This window comes from Pelophylax lessonae, assembly GCF_965119305.1.
Source record: "Pelophylax lessonae genome assembly, chromosome: 4".
Taxonomy (NCBI): domain Eukaryota; kingdom Metazoa; phylum Chordata; class Amphibia; order Anura; family Ranidae; genus Pelophylax; species Pelophylax lessonae.
In genome coordinates, this window is record NC_138771.1 from 73,156,701 (window position 1) to 73,179,613 (window position 22,913).

The window sequence follows — 22,913 nt, forward strand, 5'->3', positions numbered from 1 at the left end:
CCTTTAAATCAAGAACAGCTTTGTTCTGATTTTTGAAAGAAGACATATGCATGTGTAAAAGGTTTAGCAAACTTATATTTACACAAGGAACTGCTGACCTGAAACTAGCAGACGAGTTCATATTGTGCAATAACAAAGTGGGTGGTTAGCAGACTGCAAACTTCAATAACCTTCTAGCATACTGTTCTATTACTAATGCAAGGTGGAACGCTCTGCTGGCTAAACTTCTGCTCAAGGCAGTCTAAGCCTTTGCTGTAGCATGTTATTGGCCTTGGGACATGGAAGGAGTGATGTAAATGTGACTAGGTAACATTGCCCCAATTACTAAGGGATCATTAAGAATGCAGCACACATTATATACACCAGGATTACTTTCTACCCATATGGTCTTGTTATGAAACTGCTGCACATCACATATATACATACTTCGATGAGATGCCTCAGGTTTAATCTCAATGGCAGTCCTGCTCCATGATTCCTTCTCTACTTGGGACATACGATCTCGGGTTAACTGGTAGGACTCGTCAGTAGCACACACGGTTATCTTGTCTTGTATAGTGCCAATACAGCTGAGATGTTTCTCTCCAGTCCTAAAAGAAAAAAAGGCATCAATAAAATGTCTGAGGTTTGTGTGATACTGACAATCAATAAAAGCTTTGCATCAGCATTACGCTCCTGGCGTCTTGTGTGCTCTATGAAGCCAGTAGCAGACCTTCACAAACAGGTACTCTTTTACAGACCCTTCATTTCTTTGTAAGTGGGCAAACCTACAAAATCTGCAGGGGATCAAATAATTCCACCTGACCTCCAGAAAATTCACCCCCCCCCCCTTTATGACCAGGCCATTTTTTGCGATATGGCACTGCGTTAGTTTAACTGACAATTGCGCGGTCGTGCAACGCTGTACCCAAATAAAATGTATGTTCTCTTTTCCTAACAGAGCTTTATTTTGGTGGTATCTAATCACCTTTGCATTTTTTTTTTTTTTTTTTTGTGCGCTATTATAAAAAAAAAAACACATTTTGAAAAAAAAAATACAATATTTTTTACTTTCTGCTATAAAAACCGATCCAATAAAAGAATTGAAAAAAATCTAGTTTCTTCATAAATTTAGGCCAATACGTACTCTGCTACATATTTCTGGTAAAAAAAAAATCCCAAAAAGTGTATGTTGATTGGTTAGTGCAAAAGTTATCACATCTACAAACTATGAGATTTACAGTCAGGTCCATAAATATTGGGACATCGACACAATTCTAATCTTTTTGGCTCTATACACCACAACAATGGATTTGAAATGAAACAAACAAGACGTGCTTTAACTGCAGACTTTCAGCTTTAATTTGAGGGTATTTACATCCAAATCAGGTGAAAGGTGTAGGAATTACAACAGTTTGTATATGTGCCTCACACTTTTTAAGGGACCAAAAGTAATGGGACAATTGGCTGCTCAGCTGTTCCATGGCCAGGTGTGTGTTATTCCCTCATTATCCCATTTACAAGGAGCACATAAAAGGTCCAGAGTAAATTTCAAGTGTGCTATTTGCATTTGGAATCTGTTGATGTCAACTCTCAATATGAGATCCAAAGAGCTGTCACTATTAGTGAAGCAAGCCATCATTAGGCTGAAAAAACAAAACAAACCCATCAGAGGGCGGGAGCCCGCCACCGGCGGCACGCGCTCACCCCCTAGCTCTTCCCAGGCGAGCGCTGTAGACATACGTCGTTTTGCCAGTACGAGGCAGCCTGCCGTAGAAAATATAACGTACACGGTCGGGAACTGGTTAAAGGAGTTGTACAGGCAACAGAAGGCTTTTTATCTTAATGCATTGAATGCATTAAGATAAAAAAAAACCTTCTGAGTGTAGTAGCCTCCCCAGCACCCCCTAATATTTACGGTGTGCCCCATCTCTGTCCAGCGATGTTCACGATTCCATCGTCCATCTGGGACTCTCAATCCTGATTGGCTAAGACACAGCCACAGCGCAATTGGCTCCCGCTGCTGTCAATCAAAGTCCATTAGCCAATCAGGAGAGAGAGAGAGGGCGGGGTCGAACTGCAGCTCCGTGTCTGAATGGCTGCAGCTCGGCTTGGGTGCCCCCATAGCAAGCTGCTTGCTGTGGGGGCACTCAATAGGAGGGAGGCGCCAGGAGCAGCAACGAGGGACCCTAGAAGAGGAGGATACAGGCTGCCCTGTGCAAAACCAACTGCACAGAGGAGGTAAGTATAATTTGCTTGTTAGTTATTATTAGTTTTTTTTTTAAATTAGACTTTACAATCACTTTAAAGACACTGGGGCGCACATGATGCCCAGCAAGAGTACAATGGCACCGAAGGCATCCAGTGCATCCCTGCACTAAATTCATCCGACTGTACAACTGGCAACTACCCCAACCTATAACTAGTCTTTGCAGCAAGGTGCACATGGAAGGGCATTGCATATCACAAACAGACAAAAGGTTTCCCAGCACATTTACCAGCCAGCCTGCAAAACAATCAAATTGGCCCTAACATTTTCCGTTAAAAACAGAGTGTTTTGTTTGCACACAATTGCAAATATATGTGCAAGCTGCAGTCCACATGCCAATGAACCTCACAAGCTGCCTGGGGCACTTCTTCAGCCGCTCAAAGGCAAACCAAAGCAACTCAGAAGCACCTGAAAGCATTCTGAATTTGACTTGCTTCCTAGTATGATGTTCTTGCCCCTAGGCTGCTACTCAGTTATGTCCACAGATCTAAAATACATTTCCCTTCTTTATCTTCATATATAACATTGTACTGTTGAATGAGAGGATTTACTTGATATATACAATCCCGCTGCAGGACTCTGGTGATTTCACAAAATTGACATACCTTGGAGGCTTTTTATACCAGTAAAAATGTCATAATTTGCATGAATCTTGATTGTATTATATTGCAAATTTCTCTATGTATGTTCTCCATGTTTGGAGTGCACACTGTAGCAGATTACAATAGTTTGTTTAGGGCTCTTTCACACGGGCGTTCAGTTTTTTATGCCCGATCAGTTCCTTTTTTTTTTTTTTTTAAACGGACACGGATGGCACTTGTGTCATCCGGTCCGTATGTCCGTTTTTCATCCCATCCGTTTGCGGATGAAAAACGGACATAATGTATCTCTATGTAAATACGGATGTCAGCGGATGACACCACTGACATCCGTTTTTGCGTCCATTCCGTTTTTTGAACGGAAGAAAAAATAGGGTTCTCTTCAGTTCAAAAAAACTGAACTGAACTGACAAAAAACGGATGTCAGCGGATGGTCATCCGCTGACATCCATATTTACATAGAGACACATTATGTCCGTTTTTCATCCGCAAACGGATGGGATGAAAAACGGACATACGCCCGTGAAAAACGGAACGCCCGTGTGAAAGAGCCCTTATTGGCTGGTCTGGACTGCCTTAACCTGTTGCAATTGTTTCTAATCTGGATTTTGTTCTTAAAGCGGAGTTCCACCCTGAAACAATTTTTTTTAGATAAAAATCCCCCCGGGACAGTCAGGGCTAGTGCATTTAAGCAACGATAGCCTCTGAACTGTCCCCAAATTCACTTAACTTTTAGAATAAATACTTGCCTTGAAAATGTCGTGTCCAGCGCTGCCATCTCAAGTGTGGGCAGCTGAAGCCAGAGCATCCTCTTTGGTGACGTCGGAAGTCCCAGAATGCCCTGCACTGGCCCTGCTCGTCACTTCCGGTGCAGTGGAAGTGACGAGCAGGGCCGGTGCAGGCGCATTGATTCCTGGGAGCGATGACATTCATCTCCCAGGAGTCAATGCAAGCAGGAAGTGACGGCATGGGCTGTGTCCGCAGAGGGAGGAAGAGGAAGGAAGGTAAGTATATTTTCTTTAAAAACAAGGTAAGTGAATGGAAAAAATATTTTTAATTATCCAATTGTTTTTCAGGTAATTTAGAGCAAGCGGACAGGGAAAAGATCATTTTGAGGGTGGAACTCCGCTTTAACCTCCCTGGCGGTATGATTCTTTTGGATCTTTTGGATTTTAGGCGCTGAAAGCGGTACCATTATTTTGCATGTAATTCTTGTGAATGAGCAGCCCAAACCAACTATATACATTTATTATATATATATATATGTATACATATATTATGTATACATATATCATATATATATGTGTATATATATATATATGTATATATATATATATATATATATATATATATATATATATATATATATAATGTATACAGTTGTTGGTTTGGGCTGCTCATTCACAAGAATTACGTATATATATATACACGTGTGTATATATATATATATATATATATATATATATATATATACGTATATATATATATATATATATATATATATATACTATATATATATATGTGTATATATATATATATATATATATATACATATATTTACATAAAAAGTACAGTAAAACTGCAGGAAAGGGCACTGGGGGGCAATGTAATGTGATTTTATTTTATTTTGAATGGTATCAGTGTGTTTGGTGTGTTTTACATTTGAATTTGCCGCCGGTTCCACCCAAGGGCGGACGTCATGTCGCCGGAGACGGAAGCCAGGGCTTGCAGACAATCGGGAGAGAGCTCCGCCGCCGCACACTGCCGGGATACATCGCTGGATCCCGGAGAAAAGGTAAGTAAAACCTCTTCCAGGATCCAGCGATCTTCCTAGCGCTACCCCGAGTGTGGCTCGGGGTTACCGCTTTTGGCTCTGAAATGTAACCCCGAGTCACGCTCGGGAATACCGCTAGGGAGGTTAAGGTACAATCAATTGGGTAGTTTTGACAATCTCAGCCAACTGCCTTTGTTCCCATGCCAGATTTTCATTCTGTACCCGTAGGCTTTTTTTTTTTGTAATACTATCACTTATGACCACAGACATGTTTGGTCAAACAGTAATTTTTACGCCATTTTGCACATCCACGATTTCACAGGTTTTCAGCATGTAGCATGTGTAACCTCAGGGGTAGTTCTCAATAATTCAAGGTGCACTTCTGCTTGTAAAATAAAATAAAAAAAATAGTAATAGTAATAATAAGTGCTTTTTTGAATGAATATGATGATGAGTTGATTCCTATTACTTGTTTTTGAATATTTTATCTCGGTGCTCTCTAAGTGGAAAGGACTTTTTGGAAAGCACAGATACACTTTTCTTCTGGTCAACAACTGTGGACATTTGAGAGACATTCATGAGACTCACACAGCAGGAGGTGCTTGTTAGAATTTACTGTATTAAAGGAAAGTATCATATTATGATGAGAAACACTTACATAGTTACACAGTAGGTGAGGTTGAATAAAGACAATAGTCCATCCAGTTCAACCTGTGTAGGTGTGTGTGGCTGTAATCATCTCACATAGCCCTGAATGTTCTGATCCTTGAGATGTACATCTAAGAGTCTTTTGAAAGCCACCATACTTCCCGCAGAAACCACCTCTTGTGGTAGAGAATTCCACAATCTTGTAGCCCTAACAGTAAAGAACCCCCCACGTTGCCTGAGGTTAAAACGCTTCTCCTCTAATCGCATTGTATGCCCTCGAGTCCTCATGCAATCCTTTCGACTGAATAGTTTTTTTTTTATGCTGAGATCCCCATTGAGATATTTATAAATTGCTATCATGTCCCCTCTCAGGCGTCTCTTCTCCAGGGAGAATAAATCAAGCGATTGCAGACGCTCTTCATAATTTAGGTCCTCCAATCCCCTAATTAGTTTAGTTGCCCTTCTCCTGAGGACTGGCGACCAGAACTGGACAGAATACTCCAGATGCGGTCGGACCAGAGTTTTATAAAGTGGAAGGATTATAGTCTTATCTCTGGAATACATCCCTTTCTTTATGCATGCTAATATTCTGCCGGCTTTGGCAGCTGCCGCTTGACATTGCATGCTATTGCTTAGTCTATCCTCTACCAAGACTCCCAAATCTTTCCCCATTTTTGAATCCACCATTATTCTGTTCATGTTAGACAATATTCAATGATTGCCTATGACTACTATCCCCTATTTTGCCCAATCTATTTCTGATACTAGAAAACAAAAATAAATCAAAGCTAAATCTGAAAATTTCTGACTCTTGCTATTTGTTATAGTGACACCAGTCTTTAACCACTTGCCGATCGCCACCCGACTATATACGGCGGCGGTCAGCCCCTCCCAGGCAAAGTGACGTACCGGTACGTCACTAGCCTGGGAGCGAATAAGGGGCGAGCACACGCCGCTGGTCACTCGCGATCGTCGGGCAGAGAGGGAGAAAGGCAGGCGGCTAATGTAAACAAAGCCGCCTGTCATTCTCCCCTGTGTAAAAACACAGATCACTCGGTCCTGCTATGTAGAACCGTTGATCTGTGCTATTACACCACTAGCCACATTCAATGACAGTTAGAAACACGCCCCTAGGGACACACTTAACCCCTCCCTCTCCAATAAAGTTAACCCCTTCCCTCCCAGTGTCATTTTTACAGTAACAGTGCATATGTATAGCACTGATTACTGTAGTAATGTCACTGGTACCCCCAAAAGTGTCAAAAATGTCAGTCAAGGGTCCGTTCTGTCTGCCGCAATGTTGCAGTACCGCAAAAAAAAAAATCGCAGATCGCCGCCATTACGCGTTTAAAAAAAAACAACAAAAATGACAAAAATCTTTCCCTTAGTAAACGCAATAACTTTTGGGCAAACCAATCAAAATACGTTTATTGTGATTTTTTTACCAAACATAGGTAGCAGAAAACAAATTGGCTAAAAAATTAAAAAAAATTTGATTTTTACATTTTTTTGGGGGGAATTTCATATAAAAAAATTTAAAAAATATTATTATTTTTGCAAAATTGTCGCTCTTTTTTGTTTATAGCGCATGATCAAAAAATCGCACAGGTGATCAAATACCACCAAAAGAAAGCTCTGTTTGTGAGAAAAAAAGGACGTCAAATTCGTTTGGGTACAGTGTCACACGACCGCGCAATTGTCTGTTAAAGTCACGCAGTGCCGAATTGCAAAATATCCCCTGGTCAGGAAGGGGGTAAAATCTTCCGGGGCTTAATTGGTAAATGGCTCCAAAACTGAATTCCGAACCGTTCATCAATTATCTGTATTGTGCAACAATTGTGTATGTTTACATTCAGCATTATGGCTTTTCTTTGCTTCAAATGGGCTTAAAAACACCGGCCTGAAGCAAGTCAAATGCAGGTTAAAAGAAGGTCTTCTGCAAGAAAAAGGCTCCCGTCACTGGATTCTGAAAGATCTCCGAAGTATCTCAAACGGATACCATTGGCACAAGCCTTAAGCCTGTTGAAGCAGCATTTTGTAGCTAAATTCAAACATCAGTACTGTATTTGACTAAGCGCATATCTCTTATTTTGTGACATTTTACCAGAGTGACAAAGAATAATAAATGTGCTCACCAGGTGGTGCCTTGTCTTATGCACTCAAAGCTTGATTGGGGTTGATCCTTTATCTCCCTGGATAGGTAAAAGGCAAAGACCCGCACTCTTTCATCAGACCCTGAGACTGGAGAGGGAATCTTGATGTACTGTTGGTTATACGAAACAAAAAAAATTGTTAAAATTGAAAAAAATTATTACATTTCATGTGCAGTTTTTTATATGGTCAACAATGCAAATAGCCTTGGGCGCGCTCCAGTCATTGGGTGTTTATATCATCGCATGGTCATGCTTAAAGCAGTATTAATCCCAAAGGCAAACATTTATTATTATACCAATTTATAGATGTGATGGCTGTATTAATTATTGCACTATAGGATTTTATTATATTATGCTACCAACATAACATCTTTCAGGTACTGTGATCTGGTTGAGAGTTGTTTAAAGAGCTTATTAGAAGTCTGGCTGTACTGTTTGCTTGGCTGTCTGTTTGGCTGTACAGTGCCTTCTGCACTCCTGTGACCAGATTTCACCAGATAGTGGGCTTACGTCACAGAAACGGTCGACGCTCAGGCAAGATCATGACAATGGAGTCGGAATTGGCCCACATGCCTGGATCGGCACCCGGCTCAGCAAGCCGCTGAAATCCTGAGTCGGACGCTCCCACACCCCCCCCCCCCCCCCACATTGAGTGCGGGAAGGCAGAGCAGAGAGACCTGGGGACTGACAGTCAGCAGCTCTCTGCTCAGGGAGCTGTGAGAACTGAGCAATGGGCAGTGTACGATCGCTCAGTTCTCAGTGTAGAGGCGCCAGGAAACAGATACTACATCCACCTAGGTAAGTATGATTCTTAAAAAAAAAAAACCCCATACATCTCTTTTAACCACTTGCCGGCTGCTCACAGTAATCCTACTGCGGCAGTGTGGCTCCCCTGGGTCCAGCGACATAGCTCCTAGCGATTTCAGCGGCGCACGTGCGCCGTCGGAGGCGTGCTCCCCTTGTGTCGGGCTGGAGGAGGAGAGGCGCCGATTGCCACCTTCCTTCCGATCATTGGGGGAACTGTGAGAAGACCCGCCTGCTTATGTAAACAAAGCAGGTGGATCTTCTCAGTGACAGACAGGAGGAGATCACAGGATTCAGCATAGCTGAACCTGTGATCTCTGTCACAGAACTCCCACCCCTGCCCCACACATACACATGTCAGTAAGCATGAGGCATACATTTAACCCCTTGATCACCCATAGGGTTAACCCCTTCAATGCCAGTGTCGTTATTACAGTAACAGTGCATATTTTTAGCACTGATTACTGTAGTAATGTTACTGGTCCCCCCCCCAAAAGTGTCCAAAATGTCAGTTAGGGGTCCGATCTGTCTGACGCAATGCCACAGTCCCATTAAAAATCGCAAATCGCTGCCATTACTAGTGAAAAAAAAACAAAACAATAAAAATGACATAAATCTTTCCCGTAATTAGTAGACGCAATAACTTTTGTGCAAACCAATCAAAATACGCTTATTGTGATTTTTTTTAACCAAAAATATGTAGCAGAAAACAAATTTGCCTAAAAATGTTAAAAAATTTTGATTTTAAAATTTTTTTGGGGGGAATGTCATATAGCAGAATGTGAAAAATATTGTTTTTTTTTTTTCAAAATTGTCGCTCTATTTTTGTTTATAGCACAAAAATTAAAAATCGCACAGGTGATCAAATACCACCAAAAGAAAGCTCTATTTGTGGGGGGAAAAAAGGATGTAAATTTTGTTTAAAGCAGCATTACACCCAAAAGCAAATATTTATTATATTGCAGCTTACCAATTCTTAGCTATGATAGCTGCCTTCGTTTTCTTTTTTAGGCTCTTTTATTTTCATCTAGTAATCCAGCCAGGAAGTCTGTTGTTTATAAAAGATCTTTTGCAGATCGTACCAATTGTATCAGTTACAGGGATGAGACAAGCCATTTCACACTGACAATGGTGTTTACAAAAATCAGCATTTATTTATTTATGTAAAACCTTTATCCCCCCGTTTGTTGTACCTGCCTATAATGTGTTAGCTGGAGTTTGGCTTCAATTTGTTAGTGTATTTAAATCTGCTAATACATCTTACATCCCCCAGACTGACAAAACTGCTGTCCAAAGGCTAGGCTGCTGAGGACGTATCTACTACTATCAAAGAAGCAAAGGGCTAGCCTGGAAAATGTTAAAGGAACCTAATGTACCACCTGACTTAAAGGAGAATACAAAGGTTTTTATGCAATATTACATACTTACGGGACTAAAATATAATATTTGTGATACGCCTTGGTCATAATAAATAAAGTACGCACAAAACCACTATGAATTTCCTTTTCAATGACAAAGACATAGGTAGCTATCTTTGGTAAGCTGACAGCTGTTCTCTATTCTAAAATAACTGAAGAATATAAGAACCTGCTAAACAACCTTTACATGTTAATAAAAGAGATTTGGTGGATGAATTCCCAGACCTCCCCGCAACAGAAGAATCCACTGAGGTAGACCGTGGCCCTCCCAAAGGACATACAATGCAGCTGTTAACACTCTGACACTGACGCAAACTTCCATTGTCACATCAACTGGCAGGGAAACTGGTTTGTCATGGTTATACAGTGCTATTTTTTTGTGATATTTTATTTATTTATTTTTACTTGCATAATTATATTTTAAAAAGCACGGAATTGGCGTTCTAATAGAATGGCGGAAAATGAAGATAGGATTGATTGTTTGCTCAGGTGAACCTTCTCTGTGGAAGTGTTGAAAACTGTTATGAATCTCCTTTGGGGGCCGCCTTGGATAACCCAACAATTAGGCAACAAAACCCCCAGGGCCCTCAATCTGTAAACAGAGGGGCACAAGGGAGATCACAATTAGAATGACAAGAGCCTCAGGAGGGGCTCATGTGAAAGAGAAAATCATGGGCTTTCAAATGAGAGCTTTAGCTGAATCACGTTGTTGACTCAAAACCCATTTAGTCAAGTTTGATTAAATTACCATCAACAGCTAACAAATAGCTGGATTTACAGGTATTCTCCAATATCAGTTTTGGACAAGTACCTATGAATCACCCATTGGCTCATACTCCTGGTAGGAGCTTTTGTCTCTTCCCGTCCACAAGACTGCAACAAAGGCACCACTCTCCGACAACTGAATGTCTATGATTTCTGTCTGATAGTGTTTGGCACTGGTATCCCCACATTTTGTAGGAAGTCAGTATGTCATTCAACAACTATACAACCGTTAAGTTTTTTTGGGGATTGACCTTTAATAAAATGTCCAAATGTAACACAAAGCATTGCTAAGATATTACGAATTGTTGTTGCTTTTTTATTATTTACCGTAGGTTTTATTAGTTAGGTATGGAAAGTGGTCATTTTATGATAGCCAAAATATTTTACACATAGTTACGGTAAATAAGAGATGCTTGCATGGCAGCTTCAAACACATTCACCGATTCCCATTTGGCCATTACTGCATCTTGCACCTTTTGGGCATTGAAAATTAAAAGGTGCTCCCCCTCTCTCCTTGCTCTATTTTTAAATTGTCTTCTTTGTCTCTCCTTTTTTCTTTTCTCCTTTGCTGCTGAGACCGAGCTTATGATCTCCTCCTGTACTAGAGTCAGTGGTGTTTTAAGGTTTTGTGCTGCCCTAGGCCTGACTAAGTTTGTGCATCCCCTAATTTAAATACGACCCACCCCTTCCTGTAAAGGCCACACCCCTTCCGGTTTATGACCCGCCCTGTCATCTGTACACCACAGACCACAACCGCAGTCTATTGGTGCCCATCAGCATAGCCTTATCAGTTCCCATAAGTTCAGCTTCATCAGTGCCCATCAGTGCCGCCTCATTACTGCCCATCAGTGCAGCCTCATAAGTGCATCATATCAGTGTGCCCTCATCAGTGGCCATCAGTACAGCCACATCAGTGCCCATTAGTGCAGCCTATCATACCGGCAGGTAGCAGTGTGACTGCTTTATGGGGGTGCCAGACTGATTTGCCTCTTGGACCCTGCCCTCTGGCCCAATTCGCCCCATAATACTGACACTAAACTAAAAGTGTAGCGCAAGCCGGCGGGGACCCTTTTTTTTCAAGTGGCGTGCAGCTTTTTTGCTGCCCCCCCCTGCAAAGTGCTGCCCTAGGCCTGGGCCTTGTTGGCCTAGGCCAAGATACAGCACTGACTAGGGTGAGTCCTTGGACTTAGGGCCCATCTTTGCTGCCAGGTCTGAAATTCTTTTTGTACCTCTACTACCAATTGTTCACCCTGACCCGTCAGGGGTGTTCAGTAGACCAGCACACATATTGACCTCTGATGTAAGCTAATGCACCTGCAACATGGGCTCCCCTAGTTAGCCCTTGGGCCCAGGTGACATATATGGACCTTCGGTTTATCCCCCTAGGTCACCCAGTGGACATTTAGTAGTACTTATAAAAGTCACCTGAACAGACTTTCCCTGCCCATGTCTTTTTGATATGTTTAATATGCTATACCCCTGTGTGGACAATAGTCAAGTTGTTATATTCATTGCAATAAAAATTATTGTATCAGAAAATAAAAAGTGCATGTAGAATAATTTTTATTTTTTATTTTCATATATGGTAAAGTATGGAGGGGTTAAAACTCCTGCCAGTTTATTGTTTTCTGTCTTGAAGAGATTTCCCTTAATATCCTAGAAACGTGACGGCAGAAAAAGACAGAATAGTCCATCGAGTCTGTCCATTTTCTTTTTTTCGTTGACTTTATTGTCTGAGTATAGATCTGTGTTTGTCCCAAGCATAGTTGAAGCCATTGACTGTCTCACTACCTCTGCTGGAAGTTTATTCTAAGCATCAACTACCCTTTCAGTAGAATAATACTTTCTAAGATTAGTAATGAATTTTGCTCCAATTAGTTTGAGGTCATGTGTTCTTGATTTTGGTTTCATGTTGAAAAAACTGCCCTCCTGAACCTTATTTCAATCATGTCTCCCCTTTCCCTTTTTTCCTCCAGACTGTACATAATACGTTCCCCGAAGTCGCTCCCAATGTGTTTTATTCCCCAGACCTTCCCTTTCCCAGAGACACAACATTAGGTTTGAGGAAATCTCCCGTTTGAGGGGAATCCCAATCAGAGAGCTGCCCCTGGAACAGATGTCCCCATTGAAAGATTTTCTCTTACCTCTTGTTGTGGGGACAACTCTAAAATTTTGGATGTCCTCCCACTTTTATTTTTGGTGACAATAGTCACCAGTACAAACAGAGAAATCCATATGCACTAAGCTCCTTACCAACTTCGCCAACGTGTTTAAAAATGTTGCGGATATTGTCATTGTTAACTGCATGATCACATTAAAAATAAATAAATAAAATTAAAAAAAAAGTACTGCACAAACTGTTGGCGCTATATACACCCTGAATAATAATAATAATAGCTAATCTTGCACTATGCAGTTTCCAGCTACCTAATGTTCCAAGGCATGCAGGGAGGTCTTCATGCTATTGTTACCAGGCTGCTTCTATCAGGACATATTTAGATCTCTTGTCTTGCATTGTATTGTACCTATATTATCTCTCTTTATTTTGTAAAATATAAATCCTGTATAATAATAATAATAATAATAATGAGGCAAAATGGAAATCTCATCTAAAGTTGGCCACACAGGATTAGAAAATCGTTCAAAAAAGCATTCGATACGCTCGCTCATTAGACTTTTAAAACGTTAGCCGTGTGTGTGTGGGGGGGGGCGTCTATTGTTGTGTGGGGGAACTATTGCTGCTGGGGGGGTGGAATCTATTGTTGCTTGAGGGGACCTAATGTTGTTGCAGTGGGGTCCATTGTTGCTGTGGGAGTCTATTGTTGTGTGAGGGATCTATTGTTGATGGGCTGGGACCTATTGTTGCTTTGGGGTCCTATTGTTGTTGGGGTGGGGTCCATTGTTGCTGGGAGAGTCTATTATTGTGTGAGGGATCTATTGTTACTGGGGAGTCTATTGTTGCTGGCTTCAGGGTATCTATTTTACTGCTTTTCTTGTTCTTAGACAAGAACAAATTCTATACAAATTACTTAGAACCACAAAATGATACTTGGGGAAGTACTGGGAGATGAGTAGGGGGAGGAACCAAGGGATGGTGCTTGGAGGTGGGTAGGTGGTGGAACCAAGGGACGGTGCTTGGAGGTGGGTAATGGATGGAACCAAGGGACAGTGCTTGGAGGTGGGTAAGGGGTGGAACCAATGGACAGTGCTTGGAGGTGGTTAGGGGGTGGAACCAAGGGACGGTGCTTGGAGGTGGGTAGGGGGTGGAACCAAGGGACGGTGCTTGGAGGTGGGTAGGGGGTGGAACCAAGGGGCAGTGCTTGGAAGTGGGTAGGGGGTGGAACCAAGGGACGGTGCTTGGAGGTGGAACCAAGGGACGGTGCTTGGAGGTGGGTAGGGGGTGGAACCAAAGGACGGGGCTTAGAAGTAGGTAGGGGGTGGAACCAAAGGACAGTGCTTGGAGGTGGGTAGGGGGTGGAACCAAGGGATGGTGCTTAGTGGGTAGCGGGTGGAACCAAGGGACGGTGCTTGGAGGTGGGTAGGGGGTGGAATCAAAGGACGGTGCTTGGAGGTGGGTAGGGGGTGGAACCAAGGGATGGGGCTTGGAGGTGGAACCAAGGGATGATGCTTGGAGGTGGGTAGGGGGTGGAACCAAAGGATGGTGCTTGGAGGTGGGTAGGGGGTGGAATCAAGGGACAGTGCTTGGAGGTGGGTAGGGTGTGGAGACAAGGAGGGACTCAGAAGGTGGGAGTTCCTGCACCTATTCTCCAAGAAAAAAAGCCCTGGTAATACCAATACTGATCAACTAAGATGCCTGAACAATCCTTTTACTGCATGTTCAACGGTTAAAAACAAAAATAAAAAATTGTGCCCAAGGCCCCACAAGGATAGCACTAGTGTTTTTTTTTGCCATGTTTTTTGCATATTTTTATGCATCAGGCATACGGCAGCCTATTCAATTCAATGGGCTGCCCAACACAGGACAAACATGCCAAAGAAGTCCCTGAATCGTTTTGGGCGTGGAGCGTTGCAGTTTCTCCGTGAGTGTTTTGGCGCATTTGTCATGCGGCAAAACAGGCATCTGCTAACCACGTTTGGGGTGCCATTAACAATTTGTACTACCACTGCAGGGTTCATGATTATTATTTTGATTACTTGGTTTCCCCTGTTCATAAATAATAAAATTTAATGAATCGCTTTCGACAAAAGCTTCGCTCTGTACCAAAAGGACGTAGGTATGGACACCATTGGGCTTCGGCTGTGATAGCCTTTTTACTAATGTATGTCTACCTGCAGTGTGGGATCAGAAAATTACTTCCAAAATTAGGCTCTATTGTAAATAATTTGGCTGCTTTTCTTTACTCAACCATACTCTTTTCTGAGCTATGAAATGGGTAAAATGACTTGTAATGTAGATTAATGGGTACATTCAATTGAATACTTCTCACTATGTAAATAGACTTCAGATAAGTAATGGTGTTTGTATGTCGAAAGGTGCATTCATGCAGCTGAAGTCAAGATTACACTGCAGTTTGTTTTGTAATGGCAAATATGGTTTTTGTATATTAAATGAACACAGAGGAAGAAAAATATGAAAAACGCATGACTGGTTATAGTTGATGGAAGATGGTAGCACCCATCTGTGATGGTAATTCACTATAACCAGACCATACCAGTCTGTAAATGATCACTACAAAACCATTCAGAAATGTAGTTCGGTTAAAGTGTATTTTTACACGTTTAGAGTATCTAAACTCCCCTGAACACTTGGGGGCTTATTTCCTAAAAATGGAGAGTGCGAATTCTGGTGCAGCTCTGCATAGAGACCAATCAGCTTTTTTTTTTCATGTTTTTTTTTTTTTTTGTCAAGGCTTAATTGAACAAACAGGTTAGAAGCTGATTGGCTACCATGCACAGCTGCACCAGATTCCGAGTGCTTTAGTTTTAGTAAATCAACCCCTTGGAATTCTTTCTTGCATCCCTATGAAATCCTTGAACATACTGTAAACCAGCCTTTTTCAACCGGGGTGTCTTGAGGCTTCTTCAGGGGTACCTTGACAAAATGCCTAAAAACTGATAAAAAATTGTATAGAAGCCAGCAGGTGGATGAAGGCTGCCTTTTAGTTACACAAAGCCATGGGTTTCCAATATGCACCATTACGACTTTCTAGACACTGTCATCCTAACAACCAATGACGTCATCATTTAAAAAGGAGGATGTCTGTTACCTCCACAGCATCCTTGTTTGACCCTACTGTGCCCTTCTCCCTCAGCAGTGGGATCACATTAGCTGACTGATGGAGAGAAATTGAGGGAGAAGAGAAACATTGGAATACTAGTCAGTACCGGTGTGTACAGTAAACCCCCCTCCATTGCGGGGGTTACGTTCCGGACCCAGCCGCGGAAAGTGAAATTCCGCGAAATAGAAAAACCCTATTAAAATGCATTGTAGGCATGTTTATTTTACTGTCACTGTACGTGTAGAAGCATTTTAAGGTCTTTAAACACACTTTTAAAACAATAGAAACTCATTTAAACACATAAAAGATACTAAGAGACATAGCAAGAGCTATGGAAAACACAAAAATATTTCATTTTTAATGATTTATATAGTAAAATAACATTACAAAAAAAAAAGCGAATTACCGGGACCGCAAAAACTGAACCGCGATGTAGCAGGGGATTACTGTATTTGCTTTGGAAAAAAAAAAATCCCCTTTAATGTTGGGTGTCCTACGTGTGGATGTTGCTGCATTGTGTAAAACTATTAGGCCCCTTTCCCACATGCTGTCCGTTTGTCCGTTTTTCATCCATCCATTGACGGATCAAAAACGGACATCAATATATCTCTATGTAAAAACGGATGACAACGGATGATCATCAGTTAACATCCGTTTTCATCCACTTCCGTCAATGTCCGTTTTTTTAAACGGATGAATGCTCTATTTTTCATCCGTCAAAAAAACGGATCGGACGAAAAACGGATGAAAAACGGATAACAACTGACGAAAAACAGATGAAAAACAGATAACAACTGACGAAAAATGGATGAAAAACGGATGAAAAACGAATGAAAAATGGATGAAAAACGGATGGAAAACTGATACATTTTGACGTGACTGAACTGATGAACTGAACGGACCGTATATGTGAAAGGGGCCTTAGGCCCCTTTCACACATGCTGTCCGTTTGTCCGTTTTTCATCCATCTGTTGACGGATGAAAAACGAACATCAATGTATCTCTATGTAAAAACGGATGACAACTGATGATCATCAGTTAACATCCGTTTTCATCCGCTTCCGTCAATGTCCGTTTTTTTGAAGGGATGAATACCCTATTTTTCATCCGTCAAAAAAAAACGGATCGGACGAAAAACGGATGACAACGGATGAAAAACGGATGACAACAGATGAAAAACAGATAACAACTGACGAAAAATGGATGAAAAACGGATAACAACTGATGAAAAACGGATGAAAAACTGATGAAAAGTGGATGAAAAACTGATGGAAAACTGATACATTTGACGTGACTGAACTGATGAACTGAACGGACCGTATGTGTGAAAGGGGCCTAAGAATAGTTTTTTACATTTTAGAATGGGGTGACTTGAGACTGTCTATAAGGCCCCTTTCACACATGCTGTCCGTTTGTCCGTTTTTCATCCATCCGTTGACGGATGAAAAATGGACATCAATGTATCTCTATGTAAAAACGGATGACAACGGATGATCGTCAGTTAACATCCGTTTTCATCCGCTTCCGTCAATGTCCGTTTTTTTGAACGTATGAATGCCCTATTTTTCATCCGTCAAAAAAACGGATGAAAAACGGATGACAACGGATGAAAAACTGATGACAACGGATGAAAAACAGATAACTGACGAAAAACGGATGAAAAACGGATGAAAAAAGGATAACAACTGACGAAAAACGGATGAAAAACGGATAACAACTGATGAAAAACGGATGAAAAACTGATACATTTTGACGTGACTGAACTGATGAACTGAACGGACCGTATGTGTGAAAGGGGCCTTATTGTAAAGGGTGCCTTGAGATTATCTATAATTGAAAGGGGTGCCTTGACTGGAAAAGGGTTGAGAAACACTGCTGTAAACAATTAGAGGACCGCTACTGTACGCACTTGAAGTTTAATAAAGTTACAATGTTAATGCTGAACTTGAAGCCTCCTAGTTTTGCAACATAAGGGCAAGTTCACATATGTTCACTGATTCAGGTGCAAATCATGTCCAAATTTTTGCCTGAATTTGCACCTAAATAGGAACCAAAGACACATAGAACCCTTTTAAATTGCGAACCAGGGCCACCTCGGAGCTATGAGAGCTGGTTACACTCTCCAGTCATGAAAATTGGATATGGGGAAACCCGCATCCAATCCGCATATGTGTGAACCCAGCCTAAGGTCTCGTTTACACCGGAGGGTGGGTGGGTGGTTGGTAAAAAAACAGATTGGTGAGCCATGACTTTGCCACTCCTTGACCACCCATCCATGCTAGTACAAACTGCTACAGTCACGGTTCAGCAAAATATACGGTATATCACAGGTTGCATTCAAAAGGCACTACTGCAGCCAAATGCAACCAATTCAGGTGAATGGGGCCATGTCACAATCGCTCTGCAACTGTGTGTAATGGATGTGGATACAGCACAGTGCAGGTGGACTTTCAAAGGTTAACCCAAATGGTGAGGAGACATATCAACAACATAATGCAACCTAAATTATATGCACCAGGCTTACTTCTGCATAGAAACCAATCAGCTTCCAGGTTTTATTGTCAAAGCTTAATGGAACAAGCTGAGGTTAAAAGCTGACTGGTTCCTACGCATAAGTGAGCCTGATTTTGCATTCTCCAGCTTTAGTAAATGAACCCCATTGTATTTTGACAGAAGGGATTCTTCACTAACAAAATACACTGATCAGCAGCTGCAGCCACTGACTGAGAAATATTTTCCAACATGCCCATTGCACAGAAGTAGATCATTAGATTGACTTCTGTCAAGCAGGAGCAACTAAATATGGGTCAAGATTTGGCCATTCCCTGCTGAACTGGCCGAATTTTGATACATCTATGAGCAGCTTAAAGAGGAGCTTCAGGCTACCCCCCCCCCCCCCCCCAAAAAAAAAAGTCAGCAGCTACAAATACAGTAGATGCTGAATTTCAATATAAGAATACTTACCTATCTAGGGATCCAGCAGTGTCCTTACCCGATCTGATTCTTCAACCAGCTTTAGGTGCAGGGGCCAGGATCTCAAGTAAGGGAAACAGGCAGTAAAGCCTTGCGACTACACAGTGGGCTTCCTACTGCCCATATGCGAGCCACGCTGAGCTTTGTCAATGGTCCCAGAAGACTTCTTCTGGGACCTGCAATAGGTCCCAGAAGACTGTAGGGGAAGGCGGGGGGGGGGCAACTTTAGGCTCAGATTGCCGCGGCGCATGTGACTGGAAGTGGGAGTGGGCACTTGTCAAAACCAGATACCCGCTCCCCCCCCAAAAAAAATGCCAAACGTGGCAGTAGAGGGGGGGAGGGGGGGGGTGCAAACAAGCGGAACTTCCCCATTTGGGTGAGGTTCTACCTTAAGCATTTTTCTTGGTACAACACCAGTTTTCTTTTTTTTAAACCAAGAAGCAAACAGGCCCATTCTTTAAACATATGGAGAGGGGGGTGGCAAGAGAGCAGGCAGGTAGGTGGCAGACAGAGAAAGTTGGTTACATTTTGAAAAACAAAATGCAGAAATATCCTGATTTAGCATCTATTTTCATACATCTCTTCTTTAGGTAAAACATGTCTTACATCGGTGTTCATTATGCAGGGAAGAAGGTAATCCTATTTGCCTTGAAAGCCTTCCTTCCGTGCACAACGCAAATCCATGGTGGTGATGCTAGCAGCCAGGAAATAAAGGGTTAATCACCCAGCCTTTACATACAAGTCACAGCAGCGATGGATGCATTAAGTCCATGTGATCACGCCTCAACAGGCCTCAAGCCTGGGGCTTTTTACTCTATCCTGAGCTTTATCCCGGAGTTCAAGCTGCAACACGTTCTCCTGGAATACAGGAGCTTGGTGGCTCTAGAAAAGCTAAGTACAGGTGTTTAAATCATTTCTCTCCCTGTAGATTTGTGACTGAGGTCCACATTGGTTTGATGGAAGACATCGCATGTGATTCGCACCTTACTGCTGTGCAAATCACATCCGATGTCTGTGTGATGCAAATTCAGCCATACAGATTGTATGGCTGAATTCACATTTCATTCGACCAAACTCGTGCAGGACCCTTTTTTTGGTCCGCACCAGAATCGGATCGCATAGGTGCGATCCGATTCCTGTCCAAATTGACAGTTCGCACTGTGATATGCGAATCGATCTGGGGGTGTCGTTAACTTTGTATTGACACTCCCAGCGGTTCGCATATGGCAGTGTGAACTGCCTGCGAGTCAAGTGCACTGCAGGAACATGCAGTGGATTTGCAGGGTTACTGCATCGCACCAATGTGAACCGAGCCTCACACAGAATACACTCAGCTTGTTAAATGGCTATACAGCTGTGTGACTCTTCTCATTTCATGTGGCAGGCTTACACAAGGTCTGCAACTATTTTACCCAAACCCAGCGCCGCCCCCCCCATTCATGCGTCCGGCCCCCTAATCTACATGCAGGGTGCCGGATACATGGATTCCAATAGGTTTTTTTTTGCAGCACGTGATTAGAGCCAGAGGCTCTAATAAGCTTAAAAAAAGGGTGGGCTCGGGGCGCAGAGCACTGCACCCTGAGCCCACCCAGTTGTGTGACAATAGCAAATGAATATTTGCTATTGTCACACGGATCCTCCTCCTGGCCAATCAGGAAGCGAGAACTGAGACCCGTTTCCCGATTTGCCAAAAGGCGAAGCCATGCCATTGGCAAAGGAGGAGGGAGGAGACGTGGGAGACTGAGAAGCCACCACCACCGCTACTGCCTGTCTGCCCTCCACATGTTCAGGGTGAGTGAGCTGGCGACCGGGGGGGGGATATGGTGTGTGGGCTGGTGTGGTCCGGGGGGGTATGGTGGTCCATCTGTTCCCCCCCTGGCCCATGGAACACCAGCCACCACTGCCCAAACCCCACAAAGGATCCCCACTCAGCCTGCAAATTATAGGAAGCCCGGATTCGGGGACAGAGGGTCGGGCCAGTACAAAGAAGGTCTCATGCATACTGAGCTTTTAGCCCTGATGCATGAGATCCCGGCATTTGGTGTGGGTGTAAGGCACAGGTGTGCCATCCAGCCACGCTATCAGTAGCATGTAAAACTCAATGGGAGGATGAAAGAGGCTGCAGCTGGACACAACATTGCATTGACTTACATTTAGGGCAGTAAGCCCAGGGGCAAATGCTTGGAACACAGACAGCTTATGTTCTGGACATTCGTTCCTGGGCACATACCCAGTAACATTCAGTGCCCAGCCCCAACAGCTTTCAGCCTCTCAGAGATTTACAGGCTGCCAACAGTGGGGCTGGATGGTGCACCTGTCTCTTCCACCTGCAACAAAAAGCAGAGATTTTATGCACCGGGGCTAAACACCCAAGTGTGCATGGGGCCAATTACATATTGACTTGGTGGCTCTGATTGAAGATACTCCTTCATCCAAATATCCAGAATGGGATCTGCAGTCAATGTTATCCTATATTACCCTGTGCAGACTTGTGATCACAGCACCAAGTATAAGGAAGCCCCCCAGCATCAAATTTGAAATGTTATTTAGAGAGCTGAAAAAAAAAAAAAAAGCCAATGCCGTTGTGCTCATTTGGTAAAGGAAGCTGATCTAAATGGATTACTTGTAGTAATTTCATAACTGTATAATTGTTCTTTTCCGTTCACAATTTATCTCTTCCAATCCCCATTTTTAGCATTTATATGAAAAGGCGCGTGACAATAAACCATGTTCTTTAAAGCAGAACTTTTACTGCGATCTGCATTTTGCATTTTTGATGCTTTATTTTTTGGCCAATTTGTTGTTAGGCAGATTAAAAAACACAAATTGTGGCAAAAAAACGCACTACATGCTTTTCTGCAGATTCTCCATTGATCCAAAAAAATAACTGCTTTTGCATTTAACCACTTTACCACCGGAGGATTTTGCTGTCTTGCGTCCGGGCCACTTTTTGCGATTCGGCACTGTGCGACTTTAACTGACAATTGCGCGGTCGTGCAACGCCGTACCCAAAAGAAATTTACGTCCTTTTTTTCCCACAAACAGAGATTTCTTTTGGTGGTATTTGATCACCTGTGCGATTTTTACTTTTTGCGCTATAAACAAGAGAGCGTAAATTTTGAAAAAATAACAATATTTTTCACATTTTTTTATATGAAATTTCCCCCAAAAAAATGTAAAAATCAAAATTTTTTAAAATTTTTGGCCAATTTGTTTTCTGCTACCTATGTTTGGTAAAAAAAAAATCACAATAAGCGTATTTTGATTGGTTTGCACAAAAGTTATTGCGTTTACTAACTAAGGCAAATATTTCTGTCATTTTTGGTGTTTTTTTTTTTAATGAGTAATGGCGGCGATCTGCAATTTTTTTTGCGGGACTGCAACATTGCGGAGGACAGATCGGACCCTTAACTTACATTTTTGACACTTTTGGGGGTACCAGTGACATTTCTACAGTAATCAGTGCTATAAATATGCACTGTTACTGTAAAAAACATACTGGCAGGGAAGGGGTTATTGTATGCCTGGTGCTTACTAACGTGTGTGGGGGGAGGTGACTGAGTGACACAGGGACAGATCGCAGGTTCAGCTATGCTGAACCCTGCAATCTGTCTCTGTTTGTCACTTAGGAGATCCGCCCGCTTTGTTTACACAAGCGGGCGGATCTCCAGACTCGATTCCCCGACAATTGGGGAAGAGCGGCGGTGATCACCGCCGCTCCTCCCCTGGCCCGACTCCCGCTGTGACTGAATACAACGGGAGCGAGCCTCCGGTGGCGCGCGAGCGCCACCCACAAGGGGAGGAGTCCAGCGACGTAGGTCTACGTCTAATGGGAATGGGAAAAAACTGCAGGAAAGGGCACTGGGGGGCAATGTAATGTGAATTTATTTTATTTTGCATTGAATCAGTGTGTTTGGTGTGTTTTACATTTGAATTTGCCGCCGGTTCCACCCCCCTGCGAACGTCACGTCGCAGGAGACGGAAGCCGGGGCACGGAGACGATCGGGAGGAAGATCCGCCGCCGCACACCGCTGAGATACATCGCTGGATCCCGGTGACAAGGTAAGATACCTCTTTTACAGGATCCAGTGATGCTCCCTGGCGGTACCCCGAGTGTGGCTCGGGGTTACCGCTTTTGGCTCTGAAATGTAACCTCGAGCCACGCTTGGGAATACCGCTAAGGAGGTTAAGATAACACCCACCTTTCACAAGGACCACAAATCAGTGCCGCACCCAGGGCCGTCTTTAATATTGATTGGACCCTGGGCAAACATTTTCTTGGGCCCTCCCA

General features: G+C 42.7%; 1 protein-coding gene across 1 annotated transcript in view; it reads right to left on the reverse strand.

Annotated features, from left to right (window-relative positions):
- Positions 1-22,913, reverse strand: part of ELL3 (elongation factor for RNA polymerase II 3) — a 202,455-nt gene that overhangs the window by 89,379 nt on the left and 90,163 nt on the right. The window contains exons 3-4 of the mRNA XM_082256956.1: positions 7,405-7,532; positions 427-590 (exon numbers count right to left, since the gene is read on the reverse strand). Coding sequence (XP_082113082.1) covers positions 427-590; positions 7,405-7,532 — 292 coding nt within the window. The remainder of the gene's footprint in view (positions 1-426; positions 591-7,404; positions 7,533-22,913) is intronic.